The sequence below is a fragment of the Benincasa hispida genome, chromosome 12 (genome assembly GCF_009727055.1).
Source record: "Benincasa hispida cultivar B227 chromosome 12, ASM972705v1, whole genome shotgun sequence".
Classification (NCBI taxonomy): domain Eukaryota; kingdom Viridiplantae; phylum Streptophyta; class Magnoliopsida; order Cucurbitales; family Cucurbitaceae; genus Benincasa; species Benincasa hispida.
The window spans coordinates 65,789,295-65,803,510 of NC_052360.1; the positions used below are offsets into that span (position 1 = coordinate 65,789,295).

General features: G+C 33.3%; 2 protein-coding genes across 2 annotated transcripts; one reads left to right on the forward strand and one right to left on the reverse strand.

The window, feature by feature from the left end:
• Positions 1-3,542: 3,542 nt before the first annotated feature.
• On the forward strand, positions 3,543-5,597 carry LOC120068416 (probable xyloglucan galactosyltransferase GT14). Its single transcript, XM_039020176.1, has one exon. The coding sequence runs from the start codon at positions 3,726-3,728 to the stop codon at positions 5,301-5,303; it is 1,578 nt and encodes a 525-aa protein (XP_038876104.1). The 5' UTR covers positions 3,543-3,725; the 3' UTR covers positions 5,304-5,597.
• A 4,700-nt stretch (positions 5,598-10,297) lies between these two features.
• Positions 10,298-13,973, reverse strand: LOC120067293 (selenium-binding protein 2-like). Its single transcript, XM_039018833.1, has 7 exons — positions 13,734-13,973; positions 13,247-13,442; positions 12,554-12,781; positions 11,952-12,183; positions 11,738-11,845; positions 11,310-11,582; positions 10,298-10,754 (listed from the first exon to the last, which is right to left on the reverse strand). The coding sequence occupies exons 1-7, from the start codon at positions 13,858-13,860 to the stop codon at positions 10,473-10,475; spliced, it is 1,446 nt and encodes a 481-aa protein (XP_038874761.1). The 5' UTR covers positions 13,861-13,973; the 3' UTR covers positions 10,298-10,472.
• Positions 13,974-14,216: the final 243 nt, after the last annotated feature.

Sequence of the window (14,216 nt, forward strand, 5' to 3'; positions counted from 1 at the left end):
ATTTTGTTCCTCTAGGAAAAATAATATTTACTTTTCCAAAACATTCGATCAAGTTTGCAGAACCTGATATTGTATTTACTTTTGATTTCAGCATTGTCAATTTGGAAAAATATTTTTTTATTTTTAAGTATTGTATGTGTAATTGCACTGTCTGCCAAACATAGATCTTCTTTGCTCATTTTTTAAACGCCCAACATATGAAAATGATCCATGTTTCTTCATTAAAAGAAAATAATTATAATAAGAAAAACAAAACTTAAAATATACAAAAGTTACTAAAAAAATATGAAGATAAATAAAAGAAAACAACAACATTAAGTTTAGATATTCTCAAAGTCAAAGGAAACAATTGATGTGCCACCAACTGTGCCAATCTTCTCTTCAGGAGATTCAAAGAAGTTCATCACATCTAAATTTGTCATATAGGATGGGTCAAATATGTCATTATCCTGGTATGCAAAATTAACTTCCACATTTTTCTCTTTTTCCTTCAGAGAGGCTTGATAGAGGTCAACTAAGTGTTTTGATATACGACAAGTATGTGACCAATGTCTAGTCATTCCGCATTGGAAGCATTTATTTTCAACACTCTTTGAACTTTTATCTTGTGAAGTTTTTCCTTTGTGATCATCATTCTTTTGAAATTTAAATATTAGAACGACCACTACGAAAATAATAATTATTTCTTCCTCTGCCACGGTCACGACCTCGACCGCGACATCGACCACGATTATTATTAAAATTCGCAGCATTCACTTTAGGGAATGGTGTTGTTCCAGTTGGTCGAGATTCATGATTCTTCATCAATAACTCGTTATTTTGTTCGGTCACGAGAAGACATGAAATTAATTCAGAATACTATTTAAAACCTTTCTCTCAATATTGTTGCTATAGGAGCATATTCGAGACATGAAATGTAGAAAATGTCTTATCTAACATATCAGCATCAGTAATTTTCTCTCCGCATAACAACAATTTTGAACTGATTTTAAATAATGCGAAGTTGTAATCACTTACTGATTTGAAATCTTGTAGCCTCAAATGCATCCACTCATAATGAGCTTTAGGAAGAATAACTGTTTTTTATGATTATACCTCTCTTTTAATTTTTTTTTACAAGATACGGGGATCTTTTATTGTAAGATACTCCATTTTCAATCCCTCGTGGATATAATGACGAAGGAAAACCATAGCTTTTGCTTTATCTTGACTGGAGATATTTTCTTCTTTAATAGTCTCCCCATGATTCATAGCATCCAGGTGGATTTCGGTATCAAGTACCCATGATAAATAATTATTGTTGTTAATATCAAGGACGAAAAATTCTAATTTTGTGAGATTTTTCATGGTAGCACTATCATAAAATATTGTACTTATGTTAGAAATTTAATAGATATTGAATATGCAAAATAACATTAAATTTATTAGTTATATCGAATAGGGAAAAACCGACATACCTTTAGGACTTACCTTTAGCAAGAAAAACGACAAGGGTCCGTGCTGATTACGTGTTATGAAAATTGAGGAGCAGAACAGGAATATGGATATGAAAAATATAATATAATAATAATAAATAAATAATAACTAAAATTATAAAATAAAATAAAATAACTAAAATATAAAATAACCAAAATCATGAAATTGGATAATATGAAAATTGGTAGAAGTGGAATTCTCACCAATGTTGGTGTGTTCTTAATATCCACCAAATGTCACTATTTATAGGCAAAGTAACAAGTAGAAGGTGGACTTACATGGACAACAAGCATAAATAACTACCTGGCACATGGACAACGTCAATGGTGACACATGGCCTTTGGGACACTAAGCAATTGACATCTATTTTCTATTATAATATTCATAATACATAAAAAAATAAAATTAAAAAAAATCTCAAATAAACATTTATTAACCAAGCTAGCATTGTCTCAATATTTCTCTACTTTATAATTAACTTTATATGATTTGAATATTACTTTAATCCATATACTTTTTACTTCAATTAATTATATTATTTATGTACTTTCAACTTTAGTTCATTTTCGTTCATATATTTTTAAAATATCTATTTTAGTTCGGTTGAACTATGCTCATATCAACAGGTCACAGATATCATATCAAACCATCTAAATTAACTCATCATACAATAAAAAAAATTTACAATTCAACATATGAGATAAGAAATTCAAACTTCTAAACCATCAAACAAGTTTATGCACCAATAAAGATAGCATTTAAGATTATTTTTATTTTCCTTGAGTATAAGTGAAAGGTATGAAGATAACTTTTGACCTCTGAAAATGAGTATATTGTGTCAATTATTAACACAAGTCTAATTCTGTTAAGTTCTTAAAGGCGAAAAATCGAACCTTTAACCTCAACATCAATAGTTCATGTTTTATGTCAGTTGAATTGGTTGGATTAGACTCATTTTGGCCCTAAACCCTAATTATGTTAAGTTCTACTACTAATATGCCAAAGTTAACATACATTGAACCATCATCATTTGTATACAACATTAGAAATAACACTTTTAAGTTTCTTACCTTTCAAAAGTTGAACTAGACTCATTTTGCCTATTATTATTAAATTTTAATTGCATGAGTCTTAACTTATACATGAGAAATTTAGAAAGTTGAAAAGGGATTTTCATTCTTAAATTAGAGAAAAATTATTTGTTTGTGTTTATTTGAAGAAAAAAATAAATCTCATTAATTACATATTAAATATCTAATTCTAAATTTTAGTATAAATACTCGTGTTTTCTTTCTCATATAACAAGAACAAATACTCCATACATCTCTCTTTTATTTTCTCTCATCAGCTCTTTTAAGAGCATCTGGCCAAAAGAAGGGTGTTCTTAGTTGCATAGCTTTGAGCTCAATCTTTCAATATATTGTGGTTTGAGCTACCAACGTTTTATATCCGAAAGGGAATAGATTAGAGAATATTTATTGCACAGTTGATATAAAGAAATTCAATACACATCGCAAAAGGGTTTGAATCTCCTTGAAGAGCGAAATATCCACATTTCAACCAAATTGTTTACATGTGAAACCCTAATTTTTGTTTTGGTTCGATGTTGAGTTGTATTGGATGAGTGATTAAAATAATTTGAGTTATTTACAGAAAATGGAAAATTTTGAGGTGTTTGAGCTCCACCCTTATAACCCACTCCATGTTTAAGGCTCCAATCATAATAGTTGATATTTCCAACTAATATAACCTACTATTAACTACAACATTATTATTTTAAATCATTCTTTGGTATTGGTGTTTACTATTTGTTACAATGTTTACTGTTTTTTACTATCTTCTTTTCCTCCCTTGCTACAATTTTTACAGCATGGTTTACTATTTCTTATCGAGACTAAAATAATATGAACCCCAAAACATAAACTATCATAACTTAGACTAAAATAGTCTACACCCGAATATAAACTATTATAATCTATCAACTATTATAGCTCACAAACTATAATAACTAATAGCCGAACAATTATTTATTTCTAACCATTACTAAGAAGGTAGGTATGAGAGCATAGTCTAGGTTGGTAAATTAAAAGAGATAGACCTCTACAGCTCTATCTTCCCTTTCCCATCGTTCAACAATTATAACACTCTTCAATTTCCATTTACAGACACTGTAACCGACATTTTTCTTTCTTTCCACCATTGATATTCCCCATCAATGGCGTAAACACAGCGATTTCTACTCTGTTTCCATGCACATCTTCTCCTACAAAAGACCCTTCTCTCTCTCGCTTCAACATGGGGTTTCTTTGACTCCGTCAACAATGGTTCCTCCGATGGAGAAGAAGCCCTTCAGAACCACTTGCTCCACCGATCTCTGCTTCGCCATTTTCATTTCCTCCGCCTTAGTTTGGGTTTTCCTCTGTTTTGATTACTCCACTTTCCATTCCTCCACCAATGGCGTCCCTATCACTTCCTCTCTTAACCCTACCGTCTTCTCCACCGACAACCCCAACAAATTACTCCTCAAACCCCCCTCCTCCGCCACCCGGACCGTCGATCCTTGCTCCGGCCGGTACCTCTTCATCCAGAACATTCCCAGTCGATTCAATCTCGATTTGATCAGAAACTGTCAATCTCTTACAAGAGGAACCGACAAATCCGATATGTGTCCGTATTTGGTGAACTCTGGTCTCGGCCCTGAAATCGAAAATTCTCGAGGGGTTTTTCTTAACAATAGTTGGTTCAAGACGAATCAGTTTCTGTTAGAGGTAATTTTCCACAATAACATGAAACAGTATGAATGCTTGACGAATAATTCAGCTATGGCGTCCGCTATTTATGTACCGTTTTACGCTGGTCTTGATATCAGCCATTACTTATGGAATCCGAGTATTTCGGTTAGGGATTCTTCCGCTAGGGATTTTCTGAGTTCGGTTTCTGAAAAACCTGAGTGGAAGAGGATGTTTGGGAGAGATCATTTCTTCGTCGCCGGAAGAATTTCTTGGGATTTCAGAAGACAAACTGATGAAGTTTCCGATTGGGGAAGTAAACTCAGATTCTTGCCGGAATCTCACAATATGACGATGCTCTCTGTTGAAGCAAGTTCGTGGAAAAACGATTTCGCCATTCCGTATCCGACTTATTTTCATCCATCGAAACTGAGTGAAGTAGTTGAATGGCAGAGTCTCATGAGAGCTCGACGGCGCCACCATTTGTTCACGTTCACCGGCGCTCCACGGCCGGATCTCGCAGACTCGATTCGCGGTATGGTGATCGAGCAATGCCGAGGTTCAGGTCTCTGTAAATTCATAGATTGTAGTTCTGATGGGGTTAATTGTGATGATCCTATTACCACCATGGAAGTGTTTCAGAGCTCAATCTTCTGCTTGCAGCCACCAGGAGATTCATACACAAGAAGATCAATATTCGATTCGATTTTAGCTGGATGTATTCCAGTTTTCTTTCATCCAGGTACTGCTTATTCTCAATATTTATGGCATTTTCCTGAGAATCAAACAGTTTATTCTGTGTATATACCTGTGAGGGATGTGAAGAACTGGAATGAGAGTATTGAGGGGATTTTGAATGGGATTTCTAAAGATAGAGTATCTGCCATGAGAGAGGAGGTTATAAGAATCATTCCAAGGATTGTTTATGGAGATCCCAGATCAAAAACAGGGAATTTTGAGGATGCATTTGATTTAGCAGTTAAAGGGATTCTTGAAAGAGTTGAAAATATTAGAAAGAAGATTAGGGAAGGGAGTGATCCTAGTGAAGGATTTGATGATCCTGATCATTTTAAGTATACATTTTCTAGTAAAAACTGAGAAAATTTTGCCGTTTTTTAATGAACATTGGAAAATTTGGGATGAATGCCATGGATTGATGCTGGGATATGCTTCACCAAGTAAGAAATTGTGTACATATGTCCTCCCCTTGGCCATTTCTTTTTGCTCCTTTAGCCCATAATATGAGTGATACTGTTGAAATGTATTCATTAAAAAAAAAAAAAAAAAAAAAAAAAAAAGAATCTGCCATTACTGAAAGTCTTTTAAATTATTTGACTGCCAACACAAAGATATGATCGTTTGCTCAAATATATATCTACTATTAGATTGCAATGTTTCGTGTTCATGGTCTAAATCACACATCGATGAAAATAATCGAAAGAGTTCAATATCATATTTAATATCCATGTATATTTCCGACATTTTTATAAATGCTCCTAAAATATAAAAAAATGTCATTTATTTAGTTAAATATGAATATAACAAATAACAATATTTATAACTAAGTTTTGGAGTAAAAAAAACTCAATTATTAATCTAAATAAATTTTATAAATTTCATAATTAACGAAAGTATTAATCGATATCGATATTTTGTCGATATATTCGTCAATATATTCGTAAAATATAAATCTTGATATTGATATCAACATCAATATTTTAATCCTTGAAATCATACTAATATATGTGAAATATATTATTTTGTTGTGTAACCATTTTGAACCTGCGACGGTCCATTTAAACATATCACAATTTACATATAATTCATATGAATTATTAGAAAATGTAAGGTAAGATGGAGATGTAAATTTTAAATCAAAGCCCATTTTCATATAGAATATATTTTAATTTAAATAATATTACATAGACCGCTGCATTTGTTTAGGAGAATATGGAAGAAATGCAATTTTATTTGGTTAGGAAGTTTCTGTTACTTCTAAGTAGTTGGAATGTGCAAAAGATGCACCATTGTCTACACCTTAAAATAAATTAATAATACCATGTTTGTATCTATATCTATTTTGACTTATACCCTCTTTCTCGTTTTTTTTGCTCTTTTTAGGTTTAAATATCAATTTAGTTTAGACCTTCATTATATTCTTATTTTATCCATCTATTTTATTTAGACCAACTTCATTGATGAATTACCAAGTTTTCACAATAGAAATTATGGGCCAGTTTTTTACGAGTTAGAGTGCGTGTTCGCAACGAATATGCATAAGAAGTCACATAATCAGATAATTAGCTTCATTCGTAATGTCCATCATTCCATTAGATTAAACGGTAAAGTTAAGCAACATTACGTGTAACTATCAAACACCTGAAAAATGCTTAGTTTATAAGTAATTTCATATGTTTATGTCAAACAATTAGACTAAACAATAAAGCTGAAAATAGATTAAACCTTAAAGTTGAAAATAGATATCATACATAACCTATATATATATATGAGTTGAATACTCCACTCAATTGATAAAGCCAAACAATAGTGCTAAAGTAAACAGCTGAATTCAAGGATTGTCTGATGCAACTGGCCACAAAAAGTGGAAACAAATAGTTTATAAAAAGCATCAAATGCTTCTTCTTTTGAATAGCCTCTAATCATTTGTGTGCTTTTTCAACATGATTCTCGATACTCTTTTTCTTTTGGTTTTGCATGGCATTTCAATGATTGCAATTTCATTCATATTCAAGGATTTGTTGTAACCTTTTCAAGTATTTCTCAATTTTTTCCCCTTAATTTTGGGTTTGATATTTTAAAAGATCTCAATTAAGTGTAGACCATGCTAAGTTTTGTTAATAGAAAAATTGATGGGTTATTAAATCCTCTTTGATGTTCACATTCTACTCATATTTATATAAATCAAGTCAAGTTTTGAAAATTGAAAAAAAAAAAAAAAGAGGGGGACGCTTTTAGAAATTAGTTTTTGTTTTTAATAACCATAATATAAAACTGAGAGGAAATAAATATAAATTTCAAAACATAATACTAAAAATGAAATCGTTATGAACCAGATCTAAATAGATTAACTGATAAGTTTGATCTTTAACTTTCATGTTTGTGTCCATTAATTTCTCAACTTTAAAAAGTATCAATAAATTTTTCAACTGTTAATTTCATATTTGATCAAAGGATAAACATTTTAGTGCGAGAAACCACAAAATTTAAGAAAAGTCTAGAAGTGGTAAAATCAACCTTTTTTTAAAGTATTTTTCTTTTCTTTGAGTTGAACAATATGGAGTGAAGATTCAACCTCTAATTTTTAAGACAAATATATATTGTTTTCACCGTTGAAATATATTTTAATCAACTCTTTTACCTATTTTAATAAACAATATGTTCTTATTTATCAACAAACTTAAAATATAGACATTGGAATCTACACCGAAAAAATAAATGTTATCATTTGGAGAAAGAAGAAAAGATAGCAAAAAAAGTTAAAAAAAACACTTACAGTCTCTGAATTTTCATAGAAATAAGCCTATAAAATTTAGTTTGTAACGATTTAGTCTCTATACTTTCAATTTTAGTCTCTGAACTTCATAATGCAACATTTTAGACTTTGTATTTTAAATTTTCTAATGATTTAGTACCTATCGTAAAAATTAATGTTAATATTTAATGAGATTTCTTGTCTAAATAAAATAATAAACCAATTAGAGAATCAAGATTTTTACAAAAATACAAAATCTATATCATAAAATAATAAAAATTGATACTGGATGAATCTATTTATATTAGGAACAAAATTATTATAAATTTCGGTAGTGTTGTGAAGATGTAGCTGATTGCTACCGACGTTCTTATGGGACCGGTAGTAATAAATGCAAATGGGCGCTTAGGGCCAGACGACAAGATGGCCAAAGTGTCTTTGTGATTGTCGCATTTGCCTAATTTTGTGTGGGAATTGGACCATACAAAACATGATTGTTACCTTAAGCTTTTAATCAAATTGGCGCTGATTGTTACTAACATTGTCTATGTACAAGTTGAAATATAATTTTATTAAGCCAAAATTTTACATTAAGCTTTTAATCAATTTGTTGAAATCTTCTAGTCTTTGAATCTTAATTCTCTAGCTTCAACTCTTATATGTCCCTTCTACTGATAGAGTTTCGAGAGATCTTGATATGAGCTTGAACTTGGTTGGCTTTAAGTCCAACTTTTGGAATTTAATCCATTTCTTTTCAATTGGGCTTGGATTATTCAACTTTGACACAAACCAATTTTAACGAGCCAGGGACATAGTAGTCTCGAGTCCAACCGTCATGTGCTACAATTTGATTAGACTAACCCAATATTGTTTAGTGAACAAGTAACATTATTTCATTTATCTAATTTTCATGTCTTTTAATTTAATATGAGACGCTTGTAATTTTGTGATTGGTCTCAAATATACTTTCTTCATTGACTTAAATTAATGATGTAGCAATTCTTAATTCACAAAAAAATTTCGTCTACAAATATCTTGAGCTTTCCTATGAAAGATAGGTTGGAAATGCGACCAAAGCCTCGTAAGTAAGAGTAACTATTTCTATTGGTAAAAGATCTTTTGGGGTGAAACCAAAAGCAAAGCCACGAGGGTTTATACCCAAAGTGGAGAATATCATACCATTGTGGAGATAGTTAGAGGTCGTTGTCCCTATCAAATAGTATCAAAGCCATGCCCCTAACTTAACCATGCTCAATAGAAACCTCATGTGCCAAACAAAGATGTAACGGAGCCTCAAAAGCATGATTCGTGGTTGAATTCTATTGGATAGGCAAGGAGGATGGAGGACTATTTGAGGGGAGGCTATGGGCTCATAGGCTTGGAGCCCATTTCCATTTTTCAATTTAACCGATACGGGACTACCACCTCACAAGATTTTCCTTTCTCGTTACATGCCGATAAATTTTGTTCATATTTATGGTGCAACTTCCACCTACTTGGCTCATTTGGAAGTTCTTTAGCCATCGACATAACTTCCATCACACACCTTACATAACCGCCAAGTCAATGCCAATGTGCAAACTTGTGGTACTGCTAACGTCACATCCTCTATCATGGTAAAGCGAACATATCACAAGGATGAATCCCATCTTCTTCAAAGGACATCACCATCTCCTTTGACGAGAAAGACAACATCAGCATCCGATCTAGAGCCCCTTAACAAACCTACTCTGTCTTTCATGTGCTCGAACTGTTTATATTCTCAACAACCTATCTTCTGCTCGAAGACTATCTTCTTTAAACCTCTACTGGAATTACTCCTAGACTGCACTAGAACACTATCACCGCTTAACTTGCACTTGTGTAATCCAACTTGTATCAAGACATCCTTGATTTGCACTTGCCACAAGCCGAAGTTGATCTTTCCATCAAATTTCTTCACATAAAACTTGACATATCAGCTTCTCTTCCTATCAAATCAACAAATAGTGAACAACTTACACTATTCACAGAACATAGCAGCCCATTTCAAGAATTCTTTTATGATGTAGAAGCTCAGACCTCAGACATTCAAGAAACTACAAACCTGACGCTCAGATACCACTTATTGGGTAAATCCTCTCACTTCTATTGTAGGAATAAACAAAAAATTAATAAAGAAATTAAAAGAAAGTAATAAAACTGGAAACACAAGAATTTAGGTAGAAAACTTCCAACTTTCCAACTCGGAGAAAAACCACGACCCACCAGAAAGAAATCCACTATGTGAAAACTTGTTACAATCACACAGAACAATTCTCCCCCCAGTCCCAATTACAAGAGCACGCTCTCAAAGCTTTTGACTACTCACACATTTTTTAAGCTTTTGACTACTCACACATTTTTCCCGCTCTCTAACTTGAGAATATAAAAGGAATTTAATTAGAGTTAGCACATTCAAGTTAAAAGTGTTTCTAACTAGGACGACTTAAAACTAGAGGTGTATGCTCATTTTATAGGTTTGGAGTCCATCCCCATTATTCAATTTAATCGATGTGAGATAAATTACGATTCTAATATTTTGCCAAAATCCAACAAGGTATTCTTAAAGGTTAAAACCTATGTAAAACCGTACCTACTTCCATCATCAACATTTTATTAATTTCATTATTATAAACACAGCAACAGAAACATACAGTATGAAACACTGAATTGAAGGAGCATAAATCTTCATGCTTCATGCTCAAAGTTTAGTTGTTCTCTTGAGAAATTTCATAAACATACATGCTTTAAAGCTAAATCCATATATCTGAAGTGCAATCACCTCCAGGATACCTCATCTCGTGGGCCAAGGAAGGACCATCGGGCTCGGTTGCAAAGTCCACAAAGAAATTCGGGTTAACAGTGAGCCCACCTTTGTGTGTATCAACATCAATCTGCAGCATATGAGAACCTTTCTCAACCAACTCAGGATAAAACTGACGATCCCAAGTGCTGAAAAGGGAATTCGTCACATAAAGACGTTTCCCATCCAAACTTAACTGTATCATTTGAGGTCCCCCTCTCAAACGTTGTCCCTGAAATTCGTTATCCAACTACTATAAGAAATCAACTAATCGTAGCCCTAAACTGGGATAAGCTTATACTATCAAATTGTGTTTAAGTCTACATCTGAGCTTTTACTTGTCCTATGTAAATTGTCTTATACACCGAGCTATACCTGTCTAGTTGAGACATCCTACAACAAATCAATAAGGAACTACCAATACCTTCTGTGTCAATCAGAAAAGGCACAGATCATGTCTAAGAAACATGAAAGCAAAATGCCTCGAGCATCTTGGATATTGTCACTAAAAGCATAAGTTTATACATAAATGTTAGTTTAGTCTAATTCATCATTTGATTCTTAAAACGCACATGTAAACTACTAACATGAAAATAAGAAGAAACTAGATATTGCAAAAGTTTGAATTCAAGATCTTATTGTGTTGAATTACCATCAGATTCAAAGGCTTATGTTGATAAGAAATGGTAGGTTTAATGTTAAAGAAGTTATTAAGTTAAAAGGATCAAATTTCCATCATCTTATTCAAAACTATAAAGATTGACTATTTTATAGTAGAAATGCAGACCTGGATTTCAGGGACATCAAACTGAAATGTTGTACCATCTTCTGCCTCAGCTACCACAGGACTGCCCTTTTGGATCAGTCCACCAACCCACACTTGACCCACTAACTTAGGACTTTTAGGGTCCTCAATGTCATACTGTCTCACATCTCCATGTAGCCAGTTCACAAAGTACAGAAATCGATCATCGAGCGAGATCAGAAAATCAGTAATGAGACCAGGCATTTCAGGAAGTATCCAATTTTGAACCTTCAATGGTTTCACTGAAATGGAAACCTGAAGAGGGAAAAACCAAACAATAGTCAAACAGAGTCATCTAAAAGTTGGAAGATATTTGAATCTGAATTTTTCAAATGACAGAAAAATGATGGTTGGATACAAACAAGTACAACAAGCACAACAAAGGGAGTGCAATTCCTTTTTGTTCAAACCTCGTGACTCCATGTATCATCTTGATTCTTGTAAAAACGCACCATGTTACTTGTTAATGCACAACCAACATAACCTGTATCTTTGGAAGGATCGTGGAGGAATCGTGTCTGACAATGGTGAACATAGACACAAACAACAGCCATTAGTGACAAATGAAAAATGTTATAAGCTGTAAGAAAGGAGTCTGTATCTGAACGTTTATTACACACTCACTTCCAAGGGTAGAAGACCGGTGTCTCCAAGATCCAATGTTTGTTTCAATTCACCATCAGGCCAACTATACACATGAAGATGCTTCCCGTAGAGACCATCGGCAACGTGTTGAAGGTTGAAACCTTTTACGAAAGCAGATGGGGCACCCCATGATGAGCTAATCATTGTCTTGTGCCGTGGTTGGTACCAAAAGTCATATCCAAACAGGGGACTATTCCCTGGTTTTTCCCACCTGGTTCATAATTGGTTAAGCGAAAACTGATCAAGAAATGCTATGCAAACTGAACAAAAAATGCAATGACAAAGTCCATTTATTTAAACCAATAACTTGATGGTGTGGATCCAATATCAAATATGCTGCTTGAAATCCTTGAATTCATCAATCTCTAAAAACTTTAGTATCCACACTTTCACGTTAAAATGTAGATTAACCGTATTTTGAAACACAGAAAAAAAAAAAAAAAAAAAAAAAAAAAAAAAAAAAAAAAAACATTGGCTTATCAAAGTACGAATCAAGCCATGAAAAAATTCAACAAAAGGAAGGTTTTTTTCGTTTGAAGGAAACTTTGCTTGCATGCTTGAATAAGCAAAATATCAAGTACCTTCCCTTGACATTAAATTCTGAATCGAGAAGAAGGAACCCATTTCCTTCTGCATTTCCATCTTTATCTCCTAAGCATGACACCATTATATCTCCAGAAGCGAGGCAATGAGACGTGTGTGGGAAAGCTAATCCAGTTTTCTGTATGATGTCTTCAGGTTCAACAACCTTGTGCAAAGATGGAGCAGTGGGATTTGATTTCGTGTCGATCACATATATTCGGCCTGACCTGCATGTAAACAGAATCAACAATAAATTTACACAAACAATTGACAGCAATCTTTGAAATCATGAACTTCCGAGTTATGGAACATCCGCTAAAGGCTTGTTAAAGACATTAAAATCATGTATTTCTTCATTATGCAACACGACTTTGAAAGTTAAATCATCTAGACAAACACAAGTACATTTAAACTGTTGGTTGGGGAGTAGAATCAGATTCTTCAGTTAATCACTTCTCTCACTTTATTTTCTAATTCAAAGTATATCCCCGACTGGGCCGATCCAAAAACTGCTAGTGAACTTGGAATTTTAATGAGAAAAACAGAATGAGTTCACATGCACTCTTTCTATAAAGTAGTTTTGAATCTCCTTGTTCGTTAAAAACACTTGACAATCTCAACGATTCTAGAATTTGTCTATAAAGAAAAGGAGAAACCCTTTTAAAGCTCAAAAGAAAACTTCAAAATCTTACAAAAGCGACGGAAGGATCAAAAAACGGCGATCTGCAGAAGGATCTCCATGGCAAGAGCTACATGAATTCCACCCAGAATGATGTAATTCATCCCCAATATACGGCAAAGACAATCGATGGGTAACTTTAGAATAATTAGGAGAATTAGGATCAACATCCACTGTAGCCAGATAATCGGGCTTGTTTCTCCCAGTCCCTGTTTACAAAAACAACAATTCAGAACAAGCATAAAAAAGTAGTTCCACCATCAATCCACGTAAAACCCAACACTAAATTTCATCCCTCTCTCTCACTCAAGCAATTTGTCGAAGAGACAAGACTTCAATCAGTTCATCCATATTCAATTCTGACTCATTTTGCATAAATCCATCAATAAACAAAATCAAACTACAAAATCGGCGAAACACAGTCTCAAAGTACCATCAAACAGTGGATAAACCAAAAAAACGAGAGATGAAGATACTCCGGTGGTGGTAATGAACGTTACCGGAGTAAACGGCGGTGACGTAAATCAGAGTCTCTCTGGGGCCGGACATAGCTTGGAGAGGAGTAGCGTAGCCCGGTCCATGGCGGCAACAAGCGCTGCCATTCCCGTTCCTCACTTCATCCGCCATAGCTTTCTGAGCTTCAAGAATCAATCACTCTGTTACCTTTGAGAAAAAATCGAAAGCAACAAAATTATCGGTTTCATGGACTTCACATGTCACAACGTACAACTATAAATAACAACGTCGAGAAATTTGCTCTAAAAAAGAGGGAAAATTAGAAATTATTCGACAAGACCTGCGGTTGCACCGTTGGATGCAAGAGGAAAGTATCTACTAAAGTTTAATTTAATGGAGATTAAAACACATGTAAATATTTGTTGGTACTCTGAAAAAAAAAAAATAAGTGGATTATTTTAAATGGTAAAATTGTTAAAATTATTTTTAAGTATAGCAAATTGTGATAGATATTGGATAGATAATGA

What these genes read in the sequence shown, in the direction of transcription:
- LOC120067293 (XM_039018833.1), bottom strand. Translation starts at nt 13,860, where the DNA reads ATGGCGGATGAAGTGAGGAACGGGAATGGCAGCGCTTGTTGCCGCCAT. An exon ending in GAATTTAATGTCAAGGGAAG is followed by an intron (nt 12,184 to 12,553) that starts GTACTTGATATT and finishes ATTATGAACCAG; the next exon opens with GTGGGAAAAACCAGGGAATA. An exon ending in ATGATACATGGAGTCACGAG is followed by an intron (nt 11,583 to 11,737) that starts GTTTGAACAAAA and finishes TTCCCTCTTCAG; the next exon opens with GTTTCCATTTCAGTGAAACC.
- LOC120068416 (XM_039020176.1), top strand. Translation starts at nt 3,726, where the DNA reads ATGCACATCTTCTCCTACAAAAGACCCTTCTCTCTCTCGCTTCAACAT.